A 23,152-nucleotide genomic window follows, 5' to 3' on the forward strand; every position below is an offset into this window, starting at 1 on the left:
CTGAATATGCTTAACGTTCACTGTCTGTCTGACTTCAGTCCCTCAAAGAAATTATAAATGATCAAAGCAGGGCATGTTGAATCGGGCAGAATTAGAGCTTAGATCACATATTCAACAGAATATCAAACTCTGTAAATGAAATAAACCCACTAAATAATATCTTCATTCTAAAAATGTAATGGTTAAGTTGAGGTGTAATGTCTAAAAGCATCAAATTTCATTCATATTAGCTCAGTATAAAAACAGTTAAAGAAAAATGAAAAGTCCTGACCATGTGTGTGTGTTTTTGAATATATGATTTATGATAAAACAAATGTGTATAATGACATGGGTATTACAAAGTAAACATGGTTAATGAGGAAACTTCCTGTACTAAACTGTGTTTTTAATTTATTTTTGTGTGATGTGTAGGTTTAGGGGTAGGGTTAGTGTAAGGGGATAGAATATACAGTTTGCACAGTATAAAAAAACATTACGCCTATGGAAGCATCTACCAGATATCCTCGCTATCCTTCAAAATCGCTCTCTCTCTCTCTGTACTGTAATCTGGTGATTGTCAGCGTTGGTCGACACCTGTTGGTGCAGTGTGAATTGGCATTTAGCCTGTATAAAACTGTTCTTAAGCATGACGTGATTATATTACAGCTTGCATCTCTCTCTCTCTCTCTCTCTCTCTCTCTCTCTGTGTGTGTGTGTGTGTGCTGTGACTCATATCTCCAGCACAGCTGCAGAAGCATTTGGAGATTAACACATGATCATGTTTCCCAGCATCAGCTCTCTCTCTTTTTGACAGCGAGTCTCTGGTCCTGTCAGCCCTGCCTTATGTGGGCATAACTGTGTGCTTAAAATATTATGAGCCATTAAAGGAAAGAATGCTGGATTATTTATGTTTCTATTTTGACAAGAAACAAAGAGTGAATGCAGTATCACAACGTAATTAATATAGTATACTATTATAATATGCATTGTATTAGCCTCAAAATGTCAACCATCTAGTTAGTGTTTGAGACATAATTAGTGCATTGTTCTAATACTTCCACCCTGTTTGTGCTATTATCTGTTGACAGCTGTTAAGCCTCTATTGTCATAGTGGTGATCTACAGGATAGGACAAAGAGGAAGCCAACGATGTGTAAATCCTAAATTGCATTGTGCTGGTTGATAATAGCCATTAGTCTGTTATCTACAGAGTGGCACACTGAGACAGAACCATCCCATCAACAGAGGTGCCCACACGCACCCTAAAATCATCAAGGTCTATTCATTTAAGCCATCAACTGAAGTAAAATCTGTTAGCAGCATATTCCATTCAGCATAGTCAAAGTACATCATTTACAACAATTTACTATAACATGTGTGAGGGAGAAAAAAAACAGAATGACGATTTTAAAAGAAAAAAGCACCATTAGCTGTGGACAGACGGAGAGAACTTTCCACTCAGACTTGGCCCAGACATGTCTTTGAATTTTTGAAGATACCAAATCTTTAAAGCTCTTACCTCAGAAAAGGCGAAAGAAGAGAGTGTCTTGATGGCGAAGACGGGCTGTAAGGTTCTGCAAACCTTGAAACTTCTTAAGTCCTTGACTTATACTGATACTTGATCTTCTAAGGAGTCTCATTGGCTGAGGAGCTGAAGTGTGTGTGTGTGTGTGTGTGTGTGAGGGGGGGGGGGGGGGATCTGGACCATAAGGAGACCCACAGAATGTGCTGGATGAAAGGACGATCAGATTTGGAAAGCTGAGGCACCCAATCGCTATATCTGTCGTAGCACAAGGCAAGCAAAAATAAGCCCAAGTTAAGAGGGAGAGTATGGTAAGGCTCTTTTAGAAATCTGGCTGTGATTAACAGAGGGATACAAAATGTCTTTGTGGATGCTTTGTGGGAGCAGATCATGCGCTAGACGTCACAAACTGGAAACTGAAAATGTTGTTGGGGCGAGTTTGACAAAAGCAAGCATAAATTGTAATACAGTAAAACAAACTGCCTGAAGTGAATAACTACATTGTGCACACCAATCAGTGAACTTTGAAAGCAAGTTATTAAGTTTTAATGCTGATTAAATCTTGAAGCATATTAATAAGTACATTTTCTTTTTAATAAGGAATACTCAAAAAATTTAAAATAATATAAAAAATCTCAAAAATACTCATCAATTATTGAACTAATACTTCAGCTGTTCAACTAACAACTAATAGGCCTACTTCAACTAATAACCACAATGTTAACTGTTCTTGTTTCGAAATAAAATGTATATTTACAAGTATTTGTCCACTACAATTTGTACACTGAATAAAATGTCCAAACAATACATTGAAAATTCTTTTAAGAATTAAAAAAAAGTTCTTGTACAGCTCGTTTTTTATAGTTTAAATTTAAATGTGTGTAAAAGTCACAGTGAAATCAAAAGGTGACCTTTTTATTTCTTATGTAATATTGCTGCATTTATTATAAATGATTTACCTGTGCACATCATTATTTTTTTATTCATGTGCCTTGAAAATCTTTAATCAAAATACTTCCACTCCCCCACTTGCAGAGACATAGGTAACACTTTATTTCGATAGTCCACTTTAGACATTTTACTAACTTTAAGTAACTTTGCAACTACATGTCAACTTACTCTCATTAGATTATTAGTCGGCTGCATGCTTGATATCTGCTAACACTTTATTTTGATGGTCCCCCAACAGATATTCTACTGACTATAAGTAACTTAGCAATTACAAGTCAACTTATTCTCCTAACCCGAACCCTAACACCTAACCATAACCTAACAGTCTACTCACAGTCTACGAAAGTCTACTAATACTCTATTGAGAGTTAGTTGACATGTAGTTGCAAAGTTACTTATAGTTAGTAGAATGTCTAAAGTGGACTATCGAAATAAAGTGTAACTGAGACATCTCTTCTCTGATAACGCGTTCACTGGTGTGAGGGCGAGACAGCCTGTCACAGGATCACAGCAATAGCAAATCACAACGATCCAACAAACCAATCAATTCCCAGTGAACAAAATCAAGTTCCGTCCTACATTTTTTTCATGTTCGAAAAGACGTTTTAAGCAGATCTCTCTCTCTTTCTCTCTCTCTCTCTCATTAACCATTTCAGTCGTATCCGACTCTCTTGGAGATTCTTTGGCCATCTCTCGCTATACGTGAGAGACTTTCATGAATTTTCTTGGCAATGATTTTTCAGGGGTAGGTTGCCAGGTCTTTTCACAAACCTCCCCATTACATGGCTCACACACTCACACATTCACACCTAAGGACAATTAACATTTGTCACACCTAAGCATCTCCAATTCACCTATACTGCATGTTTTTGAATAGTGGGGGAAACCGGTGCACCCGGAGGAAACCCACGCAGACATGGGGAGAACATGCAAACTCCACACAGAAAGGACTCCTGGTTCAGCCGCCCATGACTTGAACCAGGGACCTTCTTGCTGTGACATGCTACCCTGCTACCCACAGAGCCAGATATATGTCGCAAGAGACTATTGAAACTGTTACATGCCGATTTTTAATGTGAATCTGCACCCATGCCACAACCAAAATGTATCAGCAGACTATTAAAAATATTACCTCTGCATACATGTAACACAGCAACTTCATGCCTTCAATATCATAAATGCATGCAGAGATAGCAAATGAGAAAGACTTTTGATAACCTAACACATGCACTGGGCCTGCATATGTTTCAGGTGAGGTGGAAAGCCCCTGCTGGTTACATCTCACTGGCTGTCAGAGCGCAGATTGAATTCAGGGCGATGAGTTTTATTTTTGGCATGGAAAAGGGGTAGGTCACCATGTCCTGTTGCTCTGTTCCACTAATCTCGCCCCACCACACTCGCACAGAGTTGGACCCAGCAGACGCACACTTAATTGTACAGCAATACTTGCACAGGTAAAAACAAAAAACGCACAGTTTAGCTTTCATTAACAATGTGTCTGTGATCTGCAAGTGGTTGTCTTGTGCATGGCTCTGTGAGAGACGCTAGGCCTCTGCTCATTGTGCTAACTACCACTAGTGTCAAAAGTGCCTGCTTTAAAACCATTGAAAGCTGCTTTTGTCATTTAAGATCTTTGTTTGGCATATGTAATGTAATATGACTGGCCAGTGTGTGGCATTTGTGCACCTTGTATTTGTATTTCACAGTACTTATTAAGTGATATTAATGTTCATATCTTTTGCAGATCAGCATCATCTCTTTCTTCTGGCCTCACTGTAAGTCTCATGAATGCTTATAGCACGATCATCCTACCTGAAGTATTTAATTAAAAAAATCATATTTGTTACAATACACAATGGTGAACAGTACAACGATTTAGCATGAAGTCATTGAATTACTAATAGAACGGAGGTGTTAAGCTAAAAGAGCCTAAATCAAACAGGCATGTCTCAGGTCTTCAGCACTCAGACATCTCACACATGTCTAAGGAAAGGCATGGAATTAGATCACTGAGGTTAAAATGTTTGTCAACCAGATACACAGTAATACAAAAAAATACAAAAAAAACTATAATTATCTTATGTATTATAAGATAACTATTAAATGCATTCTAATGAAAGTAGTTAGTGTAATTTCCACCTCTGTGCTGTTGTGTGAGAATTGAGGCTGGGGTCGTGTTTATCTTATTGTGGTTCCAGGATGTGCAGTCTTTCAGTGGGCAAAAATAAAATGTAGAGCAGCTCAAGATCACATTTCAGGGATACTACTGTCACACAGGCACTAGAATACACACAGATACTAAAGTAACCCAGATACAGAGGGAGTCACAGACTGTATGTACATGCAAGAATATTACAATTATTGACCAGACTTTTGGGATATTCTGTATAATGGTGAATTTGAATTTAATAAATTATGTTATATGTAAGGGTCATATATGCTTATTAACCTATTAACAGAGGACAAACATACTTCCCTAAAAAAAAAAAAAACTTGTTCATGGTTAACAAAATCACGGTATTTTGACACGCCAGTGAACTGCAGGATGTCTAAATGTGAATATACTTGGAAAGACATTCTACAACTCACTATGTATATTCTATGTATATATGGAATTTAAGAGGACATATTTTCAACAGTATGGATGAACAAAGAGACAAAACACTCACCTGAAAATTGACGAGTTTTATTTGTGACAAATACACCTTACACTGCACAGATGTTTGGTTGATTGGTTTACATGTGTTGACAGTGTAAGGCTATAACAGAATATTACTCACTTATATGGAGACAATATTCTAAACGAAAATCATGAGAGAGGAAAGAAAACGAATTGAGAGCAGGGCATCGAGGGTAAGAATGCTCAGAATGAAAACGCTATTTAAACTAAAAGAAAATTTGTATCAGCTATAAGAAATCATTCAACATTTTGACAAACTGTAAATATATATATATGAGAACTTAATTTCTGTAAATTACTTTTGTTTTCACAAAAATCCTTATTTTTAAGGAAGAGGTGTTGAATCATGTTCCTTAAGGTCTACCAGCAGAGTTTAGCTCTAGCCTTACTTAAACACACCTGAACCAGCTAATCAAAGTCTTCAGGATCACTACAAACGTTCAGGCAGGAAGTTGTGTTGGAACTTGGAACTAAATTTGTGGATCTCCAGGAGCAGGATTGAACACCACTGATTTAAGGTTTGACACATTAATGTGATGTCATTGTAACTAATCACACTGTAACAGTCAATTGTGATTAAAAAGCATCCTTGTGTCACTTTTACCCAATTATATGATTTTCTTCATCATTACAATCATTCAAAGCTTTGGCACCACTTTGATTTTACTTAAAATGTAAGGCAGCAATTCAAATGTAAAACTTTTTTTTTTTTTTTTACAGTGCAATAACTGAAGGACGGTGATCACATCAGCATCCTGTCTTCGGACCTCTTTGTGTCCAGCAGCCAGCTAAAGAGAGATAGAGAGAGGTCAGTTATTTTGCATTAGCCACATCAATATATATACAATCATCCATACATTTATATATTCATTTAAGAGTGAAAAGTAAACCCTGCGAGTAACCCTCAAGTAAATTTTTTATTTCAAATTAGCTTCTGGGTTTGGACATACAATACATAACACTGTTATATAAGTTATCTACACTTTAAAAAAATTGTGTAAGACTTACTTTGAAACAAGTTTCACTCAGAAATTGAAATGAAGCCAAAATGGAATCCAGACATTTGAATTATTTAAGCATGTATTAAGCATGATGATGGAGTGAAATTCACAGTTAATATGAAGAAATATAGAGATCAAGTTTAAAACCAAAGTTAGCATTCAGTATGAATTGAAGTTTATTTTTTTAAATACTAGTATTTGTGGCTTGTTTTCAATGCAGGTGTTGAAATGCTGATGGCTTTAAGTTATGGTAGTCAGTCTAGTCTGCTTCCAGAGCAGTACCCTCCCCCTCTACTGCCAAAACCAGGGCGAGACAATGCCCGTCTGCAGAAACTCCTGAAGAAAAGTGCCAAAAAGAAAGTCAGCTCTTCCTCTCAGACACCCATCCCATTCCGGTCAAACCTGTCACCAGTAAATGAGGCCAGCCCTGACCTGGAGCACAGCGACCAGTCCACGCCTCCAAGGACTCCAGAAACCCCTCTCTTTAGCGGGACCTTCGATTCTCGATATTCCTCCAGCAGCCCTTTCAGCCTTCACTCCCCTTCCCCATACTTTTACCCCACCAACAGTTCACACTACAGTTCCATGCCGACACTGTCTCCACAGTCGTACTCTTACCCTGCCCGATCGCTGGAGCAGCAGATAGCACCTCTATACACATGCTCATCAATCCTTTTTGACGAAGACTCAGAGCAGGCCACAGACGCAGACCCAGATTCATCCTTTGAGATAGCCTTCAGTCAGACACTTCAGTCCAGTTCCTCAAGAGTAAGGATGACACATGGCACATTCGGCGAACAACAGACCTATCAAGCCTCAGTGCAAATACAACCCCCCCCTTTGAGTCCAGTTCGACCTCCCGCTCCAAATTTGACATCAGCCTGTGCACCGGGTTCCCAGACACAACCATCAATCTCTCATGTTCCAGTGAGCCAATCCAATGTTGAAGGATATAAAAACGTTGCACCTGCACTCATTACTCACACACCTCTCACAAATAGTCACGTCATGGAAACAGCTAGGTCACAAGTCAAGACTTCCACAATGGAGAAAACTGCTGCTTTTCCACAAACAACGATTTATACTCCAAAAACTTCCTTTTATAAGATATCAAAGCCCACTATTCACGATCCCTGGGCTTGTGGTTCTGCTTTACAGGGAGAAGCACCATCAATTGCAAACAATCCAGTGATAGATGTTAAACTAAATTCAGGGACAAGGTATGAATTTCAAACGCCACCTTGTCAGATGAATACACATGTAAGCTCAGTAAGACCTGTTTTTGAAGCTTCTGCAGATAATCAACCCTTGTTTGCATTCAACTCTACATTATCCTCCACAATGGAGGCAAGAGTCTCTACAGAAAACCATCAGGAACCCCTACCTCAAAATAAATGGCTCCAACCTCCCTCACAGATTAGTGTAAAAGCTCAGAGTGCAGCAGCTGATCATGATGATGGCCTTAAAAAAATTGCTGTGGATAAAATAACAAATTCCATTCCAAATGGTGTTGTGTTTGCCACAGGACTCAAATCATTCACTTCTCATGCCTATTCTGAGGAATGCTTGACACCAAAGATTTCTAAATGTGAAGTTTCTTTATCTAAGACCCCTACCGAGGCTAGTAAGTCAAGCTCTAGAGCATGTGAGGTGCTTACATCTACAGTTATACAGGAGTATCCAATGACTAAAACTGAAACTTCAGAAACCTGTATACTGACACCAGACAAGTCTTTTCCAACAGATGCAAGTCAAGAAACATCCATGTCTGCACCTTTCCGAAACCACCAAACACCCAGTACTCCTGTATACTGGTCACCAAGACCACCAGCACGGTTTGTGGGTAACCAGAAGCCATTGCAAAATGATATTAACGTCTCAAAACGAAAGTCAACATACTATGGTTTGACACCTGCTGAATATATTGCTTATGGTGGAATCAAGATTAATTCATATGGTGATCTATCTGTGTCTAAGCCTGAAATACCAGAAGATATTAAAAACATGACATATGAGAATTGCATGTCCAAAACTCCAACCAAGACATCTCAAGATAGGCTTAGCATTATATCTGATTTCAATGCAGAGAAATCCTTGGCAGATTTAGAGTCTTTAAAAACTTCAGTGACTGCACTGCCCTTGCAAATCGCGATGACAAACCAAACAAGTACTACGGTATTAGTAACTGACAAAACTGAAATTGAAACCATCAACAATCCCACTTCGGAAATAGCAGATAAAAGTTTAAAGGAGCGAGAGACAATCCCTGGAGTACAACCAAGGCCTCTAGCTTTAAATCCTGAAGATGCAATGTACAATGAACTTCAAATGACACCTTTAAGAAAGATTGTAAACCCCACTGCTGTAGCAGAGGCTCCTAGACAACTAAATTCAGGATCTACAGACATCCCCACCCCTCCTTTTGCCGCAGAGGGGAAAAAAATGCCAACTTACCCTTTTCCCCAGGTGCAATCAAACATTCAGAACTCAAATATAACCGGATTGTTCACAAAAAATGTCTTGTCAGTTCAAAATATCCCACTGCAAACAGTGCAGTCAGAGACTGCAGACAGATTTATATATCCAACAGAAAGTTTTGATCCTGCATCAGTCAAAATGATGCAGTCACACGTTTCTGCAAATCAAGAGCAGAAAACCTTGCCATGTTTATCCAAAAGTTCTTTAGGAACTTACTCTGATGTCTGTGATTCTTCTACTGCCATCATTACAGGCAATCAACTCCACAATATCATAAACACCAACAATGAAGGTTTCACTGTAAATAAAATCACAACAAACTCAACCAAGATCACAGACTCTAGAATGCCATCTGCAGACACCAGAGGTTACATTAAAGTCCCTCCTGATATTAAACGTGCAGCCCTCTTAAAGCCAGAGGAAACTAAATCTACAGCTCAATCAAGGTTAGGTTCATCTATCTTTATAGACTCACCAAAGACAGAAATAACCAGACATGAAGACTCAAATAAGTCTTGTGCAGCCAATCCTGTAGTTTTGGCCAAATCAGATATATTGAATTGTCCAAGCCCCCCTAAAACAGATATATTTAATACTAAAAGTCCCTTTAAAACAGAGGTACCTCAACTTGCAAATACATTTAAATCAGATGCATCTAAATCAGGAGTTTTATTAAACCCAAATTCAACACCTCCCTCCTTGAAATCCAAAGATAAAATCAACCAAAACACAGAAGAAACCAAAGGTCAGCAAATGCAGAAACATGAAAACAATGTGAAATCTACTCCAAGCCCTCCAAACAAAAGAAATACATCATCCAAAAACCCCTCAGATGGACAGGTATTTTCACCTGCACCTTACTCTGAGGCTCTAGTCACGCATTTGGCAAAGGATAAATCCTCTAAACAAGACAACGGCAATGAAGACTTAATACCCATCAGCGGTGTTACAAAAGACCCATTGATAGATTTGGAATCAGACTTACAGGTCTCCAATAAAACCAACACTGATTCCAAAGCTGCATTTAAAGTTAAAATTGAATCTAAATCAAACAATTCAACAACATTACAAAGAAATTCAATCAAACCATCAAATAACGTACCCCAGGACACCAAATTGACTACGGATAGTGTGCAGTCCAAATCCGTAAAATCTGACACTCAAAAGGCTTTACCGTCTTCAATTGTCAAGAGTTTTTGCAAAGCTCCAAGTGCAGAAAATAGTCTTGCTGCCATGCTTCTCAAGGCCGCCAAATCTCTACCACTCTCTTCATCTGATGAAAGCTGTGTTAAATACCAGACAGAAGCCAAAGCATCTAATATGGATGTAAAAGCACAACATATAACTGCTCAGGACTCAAAAATTGATCTCATCACAGTTAAAGTGTTAAAGTCTGATACCTCAAAACCTCAAAAGTGTTTAAAAGATGCATTAGCCACTGAAAGACAAAATGAGTCTGTAGCCACTGAAGATGGCAAGTTTAGCAAAGAGACTCCCCCTGAACCCACACCAAGTGATCAGAAGGGACAAAATGAACCTAAGAGTGCACAAAAACCCAAAGGCCTGAAGGCCAAACTCAGTGGCTGGACAAGGCTGAAAAAGCACATGGTTGTTGAACCTGATGCCCCCAGTTTTCCAGAGCCTGATGCAGAGCAAAATGCTCAGAAAGCAGATCTAAATATAAGTGGTAAAGACAAGTCTGCAAGGGACAAAGGACAGTCATCGGGTGGACAGGATGTGGTCAAAAAGAAAGATGAGCCCAAGGTAACAAAAATGTGGGATGCTGTACTTTTTCATATGTTTGCCACAAAGGAGAACATTATGAAGCAGATACATAGCAACAAAACCGAGGAAGAGCGGAAAAACATAGAGAAGGATGGCCAGTTGGTCCCATCCTTCGTCCACCGTCTGCCCATCCTTCTCTACAGCCCGCGCTTCAACGCCCGGAAGCTGAAGGAGGCAGCTGCGAAACCTCTCAACAAAATAGCTACAGCCTTTGAAAGAGGGCTGCTGAATCGCAAACAGAAAGGCGAAGAGCCAAAAGACTTCAACAGAACAGCCAAAGGATTTGGTACATCGACAGAAATAATGGCAGATGTTTGATCGAATTTCAAATGTACAGTGTAAAGTTGATTTCAACTACAAAATGATCCAATTATGTAGTATTGTAGTGCTGTAAATGTAATTTCCTTTTTCTTCATGAAATCAACGATGAGACAAACAAACTATACACTGCACTCTCTGCTCTGAGCAGTGCAGTAAGGGGCTGGTCAGCAGAAATTGAGGCCTAGTCATTCCTGCATTGAGAGAGAGCGACTGATAGGTGCAGCTGTTCGGGATGTGGCGAGTGAGGAAGTGAGCAAGGGCTGAAAACGTAATGATGACAATGATCAAAAAAGGAAAGTGGCTCAGAGAGCAATGTGGATGGATCCTGGGTTTAAGTTTACGCACGTCAGCCAAGCTGGGTGGTGCGAGCAGACGTGTTCTGAATAGAGAGTTTCAGAATGTGACGTCCTGAGCGGTGTCAAGAGCCCTGCTCAGAATGAGATATGACATGATGGCAGTGCTGTTCATTTCAAAAAGGTCAGAGGGAAATTGGAAAGGTATAACTAGAACATGAAGGAAAGTTATTTGAAAATAAAATTTTAATCTTAATATGTTGATCATGAAATAAGAACCTAAAAACTAGTTTCAGATGTGTTCATTTTTACTTTTCTTTTAAGTTAAAACCATTTGAGTTTTGGATGTTTTCTAGTGAAATGTTGCAAGTGATTTCATGTTTATGGATTCATTTGTAGTTCAGTGTCACAAATAATCATTAGACTGATAGGTGAGACAGCAGGCATGTGACATTTACTGAATACTACCCAGAGCTCCAAGGAAAGAAGACACTTTATAAGATGATCATTTTGGCAGAAGGAGAGAACTGGCTACAAATATCCTAAATAAACACTACAAATGGAACCATCACATATATTGTCATGATTTATAACAGTGAGAAACTACAATGAACACTCTTTAACAATTAATCATCACACACACACACACACACACACACACGCACACTGTACTGTGTACACCCAGAAGTTATTTTAATATAGTGTGTTTGTAACCAGCGGTATACAACCAAGCTAATGTATAGCACATTATCATACTTTAGTTACTCTAGTAAAGCATGACTTATGTCTGTGTAGTAATAAACATGCTGAATTTATATTTTGTTATTTTGAATAAAAAATTTGAATAAAGAAAATAAATTTCTTACTTGATCCTTAGTTTGTGTCATTATCAATGAAGACCTTCTCGTACTTCCCATGCCCACTCACAACAAATTTGTACCTTTTTCCAGATGATCCCTGAAAAGGTAAAGATCAAATTACAACCTTTAAACATATAAAACCAAGTGAAGGGGACTTAAGTACTACTAAATCTAAAATAACGAATGCAAGATAATGAGCCTGTGCTCAATGTGAACAGCCAAACTCAAATGATGATTATAAGAACTGATGCTGATTGTTGTTTATGGGTTGTTTTTGAACATTTAACCTATAACCTTAACCTAACAGCAGTTTAGAAGAAGGTTTCTGTAGGGTTGATCATGGTTTAGTGTCAGTACATTAGGAGTTTTGATGTACCTTTGCACATGGTTTATCCTGTGACAAGTTGTCTCCCAGATTCTCCCACATGGATTTTATGTTACGCACCTCACCAGGCTTAACATCCTGACACTAACACACACAAAGAAAGATAATAAATGCCATAGTTAGGATTAATGTTTTTTTAACCTAAAAGTTTTTTTTTTTTTTTTTTTTTTTTACCTTGGTTCAGGCCTAAACCACTAGATGGCGTCATTGAACAACAGGCTATTCAGGGATCTCTCCCATCACATGACCTGCCACAGCATGAACTTTAACCATACAAAATCTTTTATATTTTTTATAGATTATATCCAGAAAACACATATACACACACAGCAGCAGTCCAAAGCCAAAAAGTCACAAAAACAAAGCAGACATCAGATATTTTAAAATTGCTGGCGTCTTCTAAAACTCTTCCACAATAGTTTATTGCCATTGGACTTTAACCCAGTGGACCCCATTGACATTTTGAAAGAGTAAGAAACCACCTAAATCCACCCACTCATGGAGAAAAAGAGAGATAGGAATTGTTTACCTTATTGAAAAAGATGATAAGAACAGCAGACACAAGAAAAAGTGGAAAGAAGAGAACTAAAGTTGAAGAAAAAAAACATAGAGGATACAAAAGTTTCAGACGGAAATGAACTATTAGTAGGATTCAGGAAGAAACTATGCAATTAACATTCAGAGACTCATTTAAACTTACAGCTGCTTTGGAGGAGGGGCTCTTGGTGTTGACGTCAGAGTTTCCTTTCACCCATTGGTTAATTAGATCTGTCACGCCCACATTTATTCCCTCTGTATCCTGAATCAGAGTAACATGTCATCATTTATTCTTTCATTTACTCACTCACTGACTTTTTAGTGTACGGTGGCCGAGAGAGCTCAATGTGCTGCAACTGAGGGAAACACGTGGAATTATGCAGTAGGCTTCTATATTTTAATCAGTAGCTTACCATCACTTTTTTGCGTACTGGCACTTCTCACAGAAAATGAAAATTCTTTCATTATTTACTCATATTGTTGTTCTAAACCTGTATGACAGTCTTTTGTGGAACATAAATAAAAAATATATTTTTGTCCATACAATGACAGTCAGAGGGGTCTAAAACAACACTGAACCAATGACTTTCATTGTATGGTGAGAAAGAAAGAAAGAAAGAAAGAAAGAAAGAAAGAAAGAAAGAAAGAAAGAAAGAAAGAAAGAAAGAAAGAAAGAAAGAAAGAAAGAAAGAAAGAAAGAAAGAAAGAAAGAAAGAAAGAAAGAAAGAAAGAAAGAAAGAAAGAAAGAAAGAAAGAAAGAAAGAAAGAAAGAAAGAAAGAAAGAAAGAAAGAAAGAGAGACAATCTTGGGTGATAAAATGGTGACAGAATTTCCATTTTTGGGGTGAACTATTTAACAGAATAATTTATTGATAAACATATGAACCTTAGAGGACACAGCCCTTGCTGAATTCTGATTCCAGGCTTCCCCCGCCTCAAACAGGGTCTTCCGAGCAGATACAGGCTCTGGTGATGTTGGGACATCCATTAGCTTGACTACGTTCCCCTCTTTATAGCACTCCTGCACACGCACAAAAACACACACTATGACTGGAAATATTACACTATCTGATTCACAGCAGGGACTATGTGATAAAACACCTGCGTAACTCTCAGCAACAAAAGCACAGTAACACCTGGATCCACTATACACACATTTGCCATGGGGCTTTTACACACTTCCTGACAGTTAGGTGGCAGGAAACCAGAGGCCGGGTTAAGAACACAATAGTTTGAGTCAGTATGACTAACAGAAGAGGTGCCTGGGCATGCAGGGTGTCCGAATGCACCCCAGCAGTGAGATCAGAGTAGTAAACATCAGAGCAGGTGTAAGTAAGCACTGGGTGTGGTAAGAAGAGCTGCATGTGTAAAGAAATGCATGTAAAAGCAGCAGAATAGCTGTGCAGGTGTGTTTAAAGGAATATATGCAAAAAGCCTAACTATGAAATTGACATTATACAAGCACATGTGAAGGTAATTCACCTCAATGGCATGGTTGTACTGCTCCAATCTGCCATCTAACTTTGAGATGATCGTGGGAGGCTGTGTCTTCTTTATGCTGTTCCTGTTTTCACAAACAGATGAAATATTACCTAAAGCACCACTGTTTTCCAAGAAACAGATCATCTCAGAACAAGCAGTGACATGAAGAGGACCATGACTCATAAAGTAGAGTAAGATACAAACAAAAGCACAGTGAAGTATATTTTTTATACTTCATGCCAAGACAAAACAATGTGGAAAAGAATAGCCAGGCTTTTGAGATACATGTAAAAAAAAATTAAAATGTTTTGAATAGGAGAAAGATACATCGAGAGAAACGTGTCCTGTCATGTCTGCCTGAAAGGCGAACCATGTTTCAAACAGCTGTTCATTCATGAATTAATCATTCATGTGTCATGTTTAGATAAAACAGAAAATACTGATGAACCCATGATGTCATACCACAGCACAGAAAAACAATCCTGCCGCTGCTGCTTCTCACACTCCATATTATGAGGGGATTTTTTTTTTTTTTTTTTTACAATCCTACAATAAATCACTTGTATCCATTGATCTAAATCTGTATGTGTGTTTCTGAAGTCTACTTACTTTTTTTTAACGGAGCGGTTTAGAGACTCAGTCCTCTCAGTAATCTGTAGATTAAACAGTAAAGCAACATTTTTTTGTAAATGGATTCAAAAAATGTGTGAATTCTTACAGTCATAAGCATGAAAACATTTATGGCAATATTGTGTGCAATGTTTCCAGGCAAAATGGAAAAAGTGAAAAGCAGTGCAACTAAATTGGGTAACAGATAATGATTGCAAAAAGTAAATTCTCTGTCAAGATTTTGAGCCAATACTGAAAAGCAGTTCAACCGATTGATGTTGTAAGCAGATTAATTTCATAATTTCATTGCTGGAGACTTTGTATCTAGCTTTTTTGACCCTGTAAATCCCTGTAGTTGGTTCCAATTTCACCTTCCACAAAAAGGTTCAGTTTTGCCCAACAGAGTGTAGGATACATTCATTCACAAAAGGTCTTCCTGCCACCCATTTCCTGTGTTTTTAAAATGTCATCACCTTATGTGCCTGTGCTTTTAAGAACTGATCTGTTGCCTTTAAAATAAGTCGTACACATGGATATATTTGGGGCACTGAGGTCATCATAAATGTTCATACATACATAAAAAAAAAAATGGTTCACGAAATGCTAAACTTTATCAGGATCAGTTTTTTCCAGAACATTGTAAAAGTAAGATGGAAGGGAATATGATCGTGGACATAAATGGAACAAATGCAAAGCAATTTATAAAGCAAGTGTAAGGTGCACAGTACTAGCAGACACACACAAACACTCTAACGTACAATTCGATACTATCATGCACATGCACATAGTAAGCAACTCACCGAGCTTGTACCTTCTGGTTGCCACTCCTCACCCTCAGCCTGAATCCAGCAAGCAAATAAAGCACACACACACACAAAGCACCTCAGCAATGTAAAGCAGATGCTTCATGTTTCATCTTTATCCCTCAACCCACACTATTGCAATGAAAATATCAGAACCACACACAGCACATGGAAGAGGTCAGTCACGAAAAAAGCACATGGAAGATACCAGATAAAATTACAGAGTGAAAACACCACTGAGCACAATGCACAAACACGTTTTGTAGTATGTCATGTTTTATATCAGGCAGAGGACCTACCGTTATCAAACCATTATCTGTTATTCATAAAGGTGATTTGAGCCATTTCTGCACTGCAAACACCACCAAATTGCATAGCAAAAATATAATTGTATAAAAAACCAATAAACCAATTTTTTATTCCCTTTACAAACATGTTTTCTTCATCAAGGTATATCCTCATAAAAGGTCCCTATAGGTTTTTCAGGTTTATTATCATTTGAGACATTTGTCCCCACATGAAGACACAAACAAGATCACCCAGTCTCTGCAGAGTGTCCAAACTTGATCATAGTGGGCCACCTTACTGCAGACTTTAGCGCCAACCAACCTGACTAGAAGTTTCAAATAATCCTGAAGTCTCTTTCAAATAAAGTAAGTTCACTTGGTGGCCATATTTGCATCGTATTTTCAGGCATGCAAGAATAACAAAAACTGCTGGCAAAACTCAGATTTAAATAAAATATTTCAAATCAGCAAAAAAACTAAACAAAATTCTGACACGAACTGTCCCATAAATTTGTTTTCTTATGCTCAAATAGCATTTAAAGCTTATATTTCCAGTTGGTCCAGCCAATGTGCATGTGCTGTTTTGTTCTGTTCCTGTTCTGTTCAGGTTCTATGTCTGCACTTACACTGGCACAAAAATCAGATGTTTTGCTCACATCTGACAAGAATTGGGCATTGTTGCACACATGTAAATACATAAATTTATATTCTAGATATTCTAACAGATATTAAAATAACTAACGAGAACTACTGTTATTTTTATACATTCATTCAAATTTTATGGTGCAAACATCAACTCGCTTTAACTCGACCTTGCTTGCAAGTGATCATAAGCAGGATAATCACATCTGGTGTGCATTAAAGTCAAAGAACTACCCGAGACATGAATTATATAAATAATTGTTATACACTGCCATTCAAAACCTGAGGGTCAACCTCAATCACCAACAGAATCATTCTTGTTTGGGCAGGGATTAATTTATAAATAGATATACGTTTTGTGAATACGTGAATATAAACTGGCAGGGCAAACATTTTTTATATGGTCAAAGGATCAGATCTGTGCATTAAGCCTTGTAGCCTCTGTGATGTGATGTGTAAAAGGCGGATTTAGTCATATTGCGTGTTTCTCCCATTCATGATAATCTGAGTGAAACATCTTGTTATATGTACAATAAGACCCTGATTCGCTGATTCAGGTGTGTTTACAGTTTTTTCAAATCGCGAAAAAAAGTTTTCATTTGTTTTGCAGGTCAACATTGTGATTTAGATAATGATGCCAGATCATCAGCAATTAAAAACTGTGTTGATGTTAATTTGAATACTGTTTAACAAGCATGTTTGCTCATATCTGTAACAAATCTTTAATTATAATGTCATTTTGAGGTGTGAGGTGTCTGATGGTGATGATGTCATACCATGTAGGAGGGGCTCCTGGGGCTGAGAGGACTGAAAGGCTCCTCTGGATCTCCGCTGGATATACTCAACCTCTTTAACTTCTCCATCACATCCCTCCTCTTCCTCTCTCTCTCCTCCTCTCTCATCATCCTCTGCACCTCCTCATGAGTCTGATCCTCTGTTTCTCTGTGCTGCTGGTTCTCCTCACCGTTATTCACAAACACTTCCTCCGACACACTAAATACAACAAGATTGAGAAAGGGAAATGATTCATGAAAAAAGTATTCTACCTCAAATGCAGGTTTTTTTTTACCTCTCCGGACTGCTAAGAGCTGTTGAATCGACTGCATCCATGTTACTCTGTATCTTCACTTCTCTGAGTAAGATGAAAAGCGCTGAACTCAGGAAGGACATTAGTTCTGAGGATGTTGTGAAACTTGTGATTTTATCATGTCATTTCTCAACACAGAGCCAACTCTATTGCTGCCCAATCATTGGCACACCGTTCTCAAACTGTTCTCCTGCAAAGCTATGTCTCCATATAGCTTGTCAGAGGATTTTTCATAAGAGTCACTGGAGTGACGAGTGAGGTAAGCAGTCACATATTGCTTTAAAATTGTGATTGAAAGGATAAAATGAACAAGCTCGTCCCAAAATTGAATTTAGAGCTCAATTTAAAAACCTCTCCGGACTGCTGAGAGCTGTTGAATCGACTGCGTCCATGTCACTCTGTATCTTCACTTCTCTGAGTTAGATTAAAAGCGCTGAACTCAGGAAGGACATTAGTTCTGAGGATGTTGTGAAACTTGTGATTTTATCATGTCATTTCTCAACACAGAGCCAACTCTATTGCTACCCAATCATTGGCACACCGTTCTCAAACTGTTCTCCTGCATAGCTATGTCTCCATATAGCATGTCAGAGGATTTTTCATAACAACACAGGAGTGACGAGTGAGGTAAGCAGTCACATATTGCTTTAAAATTGTGATTGACAGGATTAGATGAACAAGCTCATCACAAAATGTCATTTAGAGCTCAATTTAAAAATGATTAAAGTTAACTTCAAGTCGACACCCTCATGTAAACTAACTCTCAACCCCTCAATGAGCAATAGTTAGCTAAAGTGGCCACTTGCATAAACACACCCACAATGTTAAGACTGTCTTTTTTTAATTAACTGACTTAAAGTTCTGACAAATCTTAATGAAAAAATTAGATGGCTAACTAAGACTTGTCTAAGCATTTGATGTAATTAGCCCTAGATATTTGTTTCCATCCTGTTAGGTATAGGCTGCAACAAATAATTATAATAAATAAAGTTTAAAAGCTTTAACTTGAGTCGAGCATATTTTAAAATGCCTTTTATAGCATAACAGCCTTTAACACAAGCATATTCATTTTCTAAAGTTCATTTAAAGCTTTAGCTTACTGAGCTGTATTGTTGTGAAGTGTGTGCCTGTCTACGCCTGTACCTGTCATTTATTCTCCTCCCCTCTTGTCCATTTGTGCTGTACTGTCTCCCATTCTGTTGGAGGACGACTGTGGAGGTGTAGGATATCTTCATCTCTACCTTTTCTCTCTGGGGAAAAAAAAAACGATTCAGAAGTTTGTATGTTCGCTGCATTAAGTGCTTACGGCACCTTTGAAAGACTTGATTTTGATGCATGACTGAGTTGAGGTTAAATGCATTCTTGAATATTGTACCTTCTCATCCATATTACAGCTCTGATTTTGTTTTTTCCAGAAAGATGATTCATGACCTTTCATCCCTCTCGGATCCTCCTCCTCTGCACACCACCGTCTGATCTCTCCCTCCTCCCGCTCTGCTGCCTTAATATTAGCCCTTCTTTCCTGTTCTCTGGCACCCCAGTCTTCATCATCACCATCCTCATCCAGGTTTTGCTGATTTGAAAAGGGGGGTCGAGTCTGTGTAAATGGGGTGCTGTCATACACGTTTAAATCGTGCAGTTTACTATGTTGAGCAGAGCTGGAACAGAGCTGGAGTTTTGAGGGACGAGAGCCGTTGAGATGTGTTTTTACATCTTTGTGTTCCATTTGTTCCTCTTTGCGCCTGCTCAGAAGTGTCCAATCACTGAAGCCTTCGTCCTCTTCCAAAGAGGATGGAGGAGAGTTTGAAACCACATCATTCTGACCCCTACAAACAGTGAAACACTTTCAGAATTGACTCTCACTAAGATACCAAAACACTTACAACAGTTGAGTCTGTTAGAATAGAATAGAATAGAATAGAATAAATAGAATAGAATAGAATAGAATAGAATAGAATAGAATAGAATAGAATAGAATAGAATAGAATAGAATAGAATAGAATAGAATAGAATAAAAGACTCTGTAACTGAATCAAAAGAACAGGTGTGGTCTTGTCACATATACACATACAAACTCACTAACAGATTAACACAACACAATGAGTAAGACAGAGAAAGTTGGCTTGAGCCACAATCTGGGGGTTGGGATTCCATGGAAACAAAACAAATACACACAACACAGTTTCTTTAAAGACTGGAGTATGCTTTTAGGTTTTTGAAACTAACTGGTTGTCCAGAGACTGTGCAGTAGCTTGAGGAGCCTCAGTAGAGGTACTGGCTCTTGCACGCCGTCGTCGTTCTCTCTCAATTTCTTCTGCATCCTCCAGACTGCGCTGAACAGTGATCCTGTATACACAAAAACAATTACAAATAACAAAACATAATTACTAAAAATGAAGATAACTAAATCAAGAATGCTGCATTTGTGTTGTGCATGAACGTAAACAGAGGCTGATATGTATCTTCAGAGCAAGCGCATCATCATTCTTATGACAATGATAGGGGTCATCTGACAGAAGGTAGGGTCAGAGATGGACAGGAAGTAAGTTAAACATGGACAGGAAGTGCAGGGTTCACACTGACAGGAAATGGCTCACTGGCTTCCTTTATGGGGGCTGACATTACAGGAACTGGAACAACACCTTTTATTAAATATTTACAATAATTGTGAGGAGGTGGGTGATTGCCAGGCAGTTTTACTAAAGTCTCTCCTGCTATACACATTACACACACCTCTGGGAACTGATGCACTGATTGATAATATTGTCTATAACCTGTTCTCATTGCAACTGTATTATTTAACTCTGTTTATCTACTGTGCTTATCAAACAAACATTCTGAATGTTCTTCTCCAAGTAAACAGTAGTTCAGTAAATCTTAATTCCATGATCATATTATGTTACACATGGACACACAGAAGAAGAAAAACACATACATCTCTAGACTGTTATGAGTAGTTAGTCAACTACTCACATTCTGCTCACAAATTTGAATCTGTTACAAAACATACCATACTGAGTGAGTAAATGAACATAGCAAGCATTAAAGCAGAGTGTAGCCTAACATCAATAATATCTGCACTATTTCCTTTGTTTAATAAACCCAGTGTGAGTGGCTGGGTGGTAAAATGGCTCAATTTTTCCGGCACAGTTTAGAGGATCTCCAGGTCCTTAGGGCAGAGTGGGTGGGGGCCGCTCTGTATCGCACATCCAGCAGATTTAGAGAAGGGGGTGATCTGATGATGTCACCACTCTCAGGAAAATTCCAGTAATAAAAGAAGCTATTGAAGCATGTCTTTGCCATTCCACTTGATGTCATGAATTGACTCACCATGTGCCGTGTAAACAGCAGCCATCTGGGACGCCTTTGGGACAGATTTTGCTTTAACTACAGACACCTCCTCGAGGAAAGACACGTTATAATTTCATGACATCACTCAAAACTATGTAACAACACAATAAACTACCCTCAAAACACCTGGGAAGCCTTTGACTGTAAAATTTGTATGAAATACAGAGAGACCGCAAAACAACCGACAATAATTGTAACCCTTCCCCCTAAACACCCTGAAGAACTGATAAACAGCAGAAGAACTCATGCTCTGTCTTTCCCCTCTTGACCCCCCTGTCCTGCCTGATCATTACTATCAGCATGATAAGAGTTTAAAAGTCATCATTTAGGTTATAAAAGTCAAGATTCATAAAACAGGATTGAATGAACTGCAGCATACTCCATTTAGAGGCAAAAAAAAAAACTGGTGTAACTCTGTAGATCAAAGACCACACCTCTGACCAAATGGCCACAAACACACACAAGTGAAGAACATCTCACCTCTTGAGGTTATCTAATCCCTTTTTGCTGGAATGTCTTCGCAGGATTGAGCTGGACATGTTTCTGTGTTTCACTGACTGAATACGAAATCTGACTGGTTTTCTGATTCTCTTTCCTCTCCTGTGAGTCCCCTTAAGGGTGTGAATGTGCTCCCCCTCTTTCACTGAGCAGGATTTAGTCAATCTCTCTCTCTCTCTCTCTCTGTTCCACTCACTCCCTTCCTCTGTCTCTCTCCATGTGTTTTTCATTCAGAGCTTTAAAACTATCTCCTGTCTTTTCCAGTTCTTTCTTCCAATCAGCAGAAAGCTAACCAGTCATGTGATGGTCCCCTGGGAGAGTAAGATGATACCACACACAGACACACACACACACCAAAACAATAGCATTGCAGGGCCACTAACAGTGCTGTCAGACACTGTTCATAACCAATATATCCACATGCTTTGTTTACCTGCCTAAAGATAATTAACAGGTAGGCTTGAGTACCGAAGTGGAGATAAGCATAAGTCCCACTATAATTGCAAACTAAACCGCCTAACTATAATATAATTATATCATTATAATGAAAATAATTTTAATAAGCACTGCACATGGTGAGTCAAAATAATGTATATATTTTAGAGAGTGTGATGTGAAGATGTCATCAGATTATGCCAGTGTAGCCTGTACATCAAACTTTAGCATTATCATAGGTAGACACCTACAGTTTATGTAACATTGATAGTTTAATAGTTACTTTAATAACTATGGATTCAGTATGTTTAACTCATCGGACATGATGCCGTAATGTATAATATTTGTTTTTCTTTTGAAAATATAAAGAATGGAATACAGGAAAAAGCGAGAAAAAAATAAGTAAAACAGAACGCAAATGAAGCCATAACATAAAGCCTGTTTAAAAAAAAAAAAAGATTACTTTTCAACAAATTGGAGATTTCAAATCTTGCTCTGTGTGTGACGCTATACAGTAGGCTACTTTCTACATTTCAAAGGCAAGACTAGTGTGACAGTCTGGCCATTTTCCTTTGTGGCCACTAGGGGTCATGGGTTGCTGTTCCCTACAACACTTTTGGGACTAAGAATGCAACGCGCCAAAAATGGAAGAAGAAGAAGAAGAAGAAGAAGAACACTTTTGGGCCCTATCATAAACCCGTCATACACCCGTTGCAATGCAGCGCCAGGCAAGTGTGTTTTCAAAGCGCGCTTTTCCCTCCACAGAAGCACGTTGCTAAACTAGGGAATGAACTTGCGCTCCCTGGGCGGTTCAGCGCAAAAAAGGAGGTGTGTTCCGGCGCAAACGTTCCTTCATGCTATTTTGCAGGTTTAGAAAACAATTGCGCCACTAACCAGGAAAAAATAGTTTAAAGTCAGTGGCGCGTTGCGCATGTTATTCATATGCTATTATAAGGGCGCATGCTTGGCCATAATCAATGTAGCGTGTGCGTGTTCTCTCATCTACACAGAAGCAGCAGTTTTCATTTTTGCAAATCATACATTATTACAATAGATAGATAGATAGATAGATAGACAATTTATTATAAAAGCATATATCTAGCTTACACATTTATCCAAATTATCATCCGCCTTTTTAACCGAAGTTAATTTGGGTGGGTTTCTCCAT

General features: G+C 38.4%; 2 protein-coding genes across 6 annotated transcripts; one reads left to right on the plus strand and one right to left on the minus strand.

The window, feature by feature from the left end:
* Positions 1-3,779: 3,779 nt before the first annotated feature.
* Positions 3,780-10,852, plus strand: LOC308681323 (uncharacterized protein). 2 transcript variants are annotated; one of them, XM_081350115.1, is made up of 4 exons: positions 3,780-3,905; positions 4,196-4,226; positions 5,852-5,939; positions 6,353-10,852. In XM_081350115.1, the coding sequence occupies exon 4, from the start codon at positions 6,361-6,363 to the stop codon at positions 10,711-10,713; it is 4,353 nt and encodes a 1,450-aa protein (XP_081206241.1). In that variant the 5' UTR covers positions 3,780-3,905; positions 4,196-4,226; positions 5,852-5,939; positions 6,353-6,360; the 3' UTR covers positions 10,714-10,852. The 2 variants fall into 2 exon arrangements, with proteins under 2 accessions (XP_081206241.1, XP_081206242.1); XM_081350116.1 differs by lacking the exons at positions 3,780-3,905; positions 4,196-4,226 and adding an exon at positions 5,510-5,649.
* lsp1b (lymphocyte specific protein 1 b) lies at positions 5,122-21,775 on the minus strand. Of its 4 annotated transcripts, XR_014029018.1 has the most exons (14): positions 21,532-21,775; positions 19,927-20,046; positions 19,076-19,526; positions 18,844-18,950; positions 17,390-17,606; positions 15,682-15,720; positions 14,882-14,925; positions 14,273-14,354; positions 13,677-13,811; positions 12,955-13,053; positions 12,429-12,839; positions 12,246-12,338; positions 11,876-11,966; positions 5,122-5,919 (listed from the first exon to the last, which is right to left on the minus strand). XR_014029018.1 is itself a non-coding variant. In XM_081350133.1 (13 exons), exons 1-12 carry the CDS (start codon positions 21,588-21,590, stop codon positions 11,883-11,885), a joined length of 1,530 nt encoding a protein of 509 aa, XP_081206259.1. In that variant the 5' UTR covers positions 21,591-21,743; the 3' UTR covers positions 5,122-5,919; positions 11,876-11,882. The 4 variants fall into 4 exon arrangements, 3 of the variants coding, with proteins under 3 accessions (XP_081206259.1, XP_081206257.1, XP_081206258.1); XM_081350133.1 differs by lacking the exon at positions 12,429-12,839 and having other exon boundaries at positions 21,532-21,743; XM_081350131.1 differs by lacking the exons at positions 12,429-12,839; positions 15,682-15,720.
* Between the last annotated feature and the right edge of the window lie 1,377 nt (positions 21,776-23,152).

This window comes from Scardinius erythrophthalmus (genome assembly GCF_964197995.2).
Source record: "Scardinius erythrophthalmus genome assembly, chromosome: 2".
NCBI classification, from domain to species: Eukaryota; Metazoa; Chordata; class Actinopteri; order Cypriniformes; family Leuciscidae; genus Scardinius; species Scardinius erythrophthalmus.

Coding starts and splice junctions, on each gene's coding strand:
- lsp1b (XM_081350133.1), bottom strand. CDS start 21,590: ATGTCCAGCTCAATCCTGCGAAGACATTCCAGCAAAAAGGGATTAGAT. Junction 14,926..15,681: donor AACCAGAAGGTACAAGCTCG/GTGAGTTGCTTA, acceptor TTTAATCTACAG/ATTACTGAGAGGACTGAGTC. Junction 13,054..13,676: donor CAAGGGCTGTGTCCTCTAAG/GTTCATATGTTT, acceptor ACTCTGATTCAG/GATACAGAGGGAATAAATGT.
- LOC308681323 (XM_081350115.1), top strand. CDS start 6,361: ATGCTGATGGCTTTAAGTTATGGTAGTCAGTCTAGTCTGCTTCCAGAG.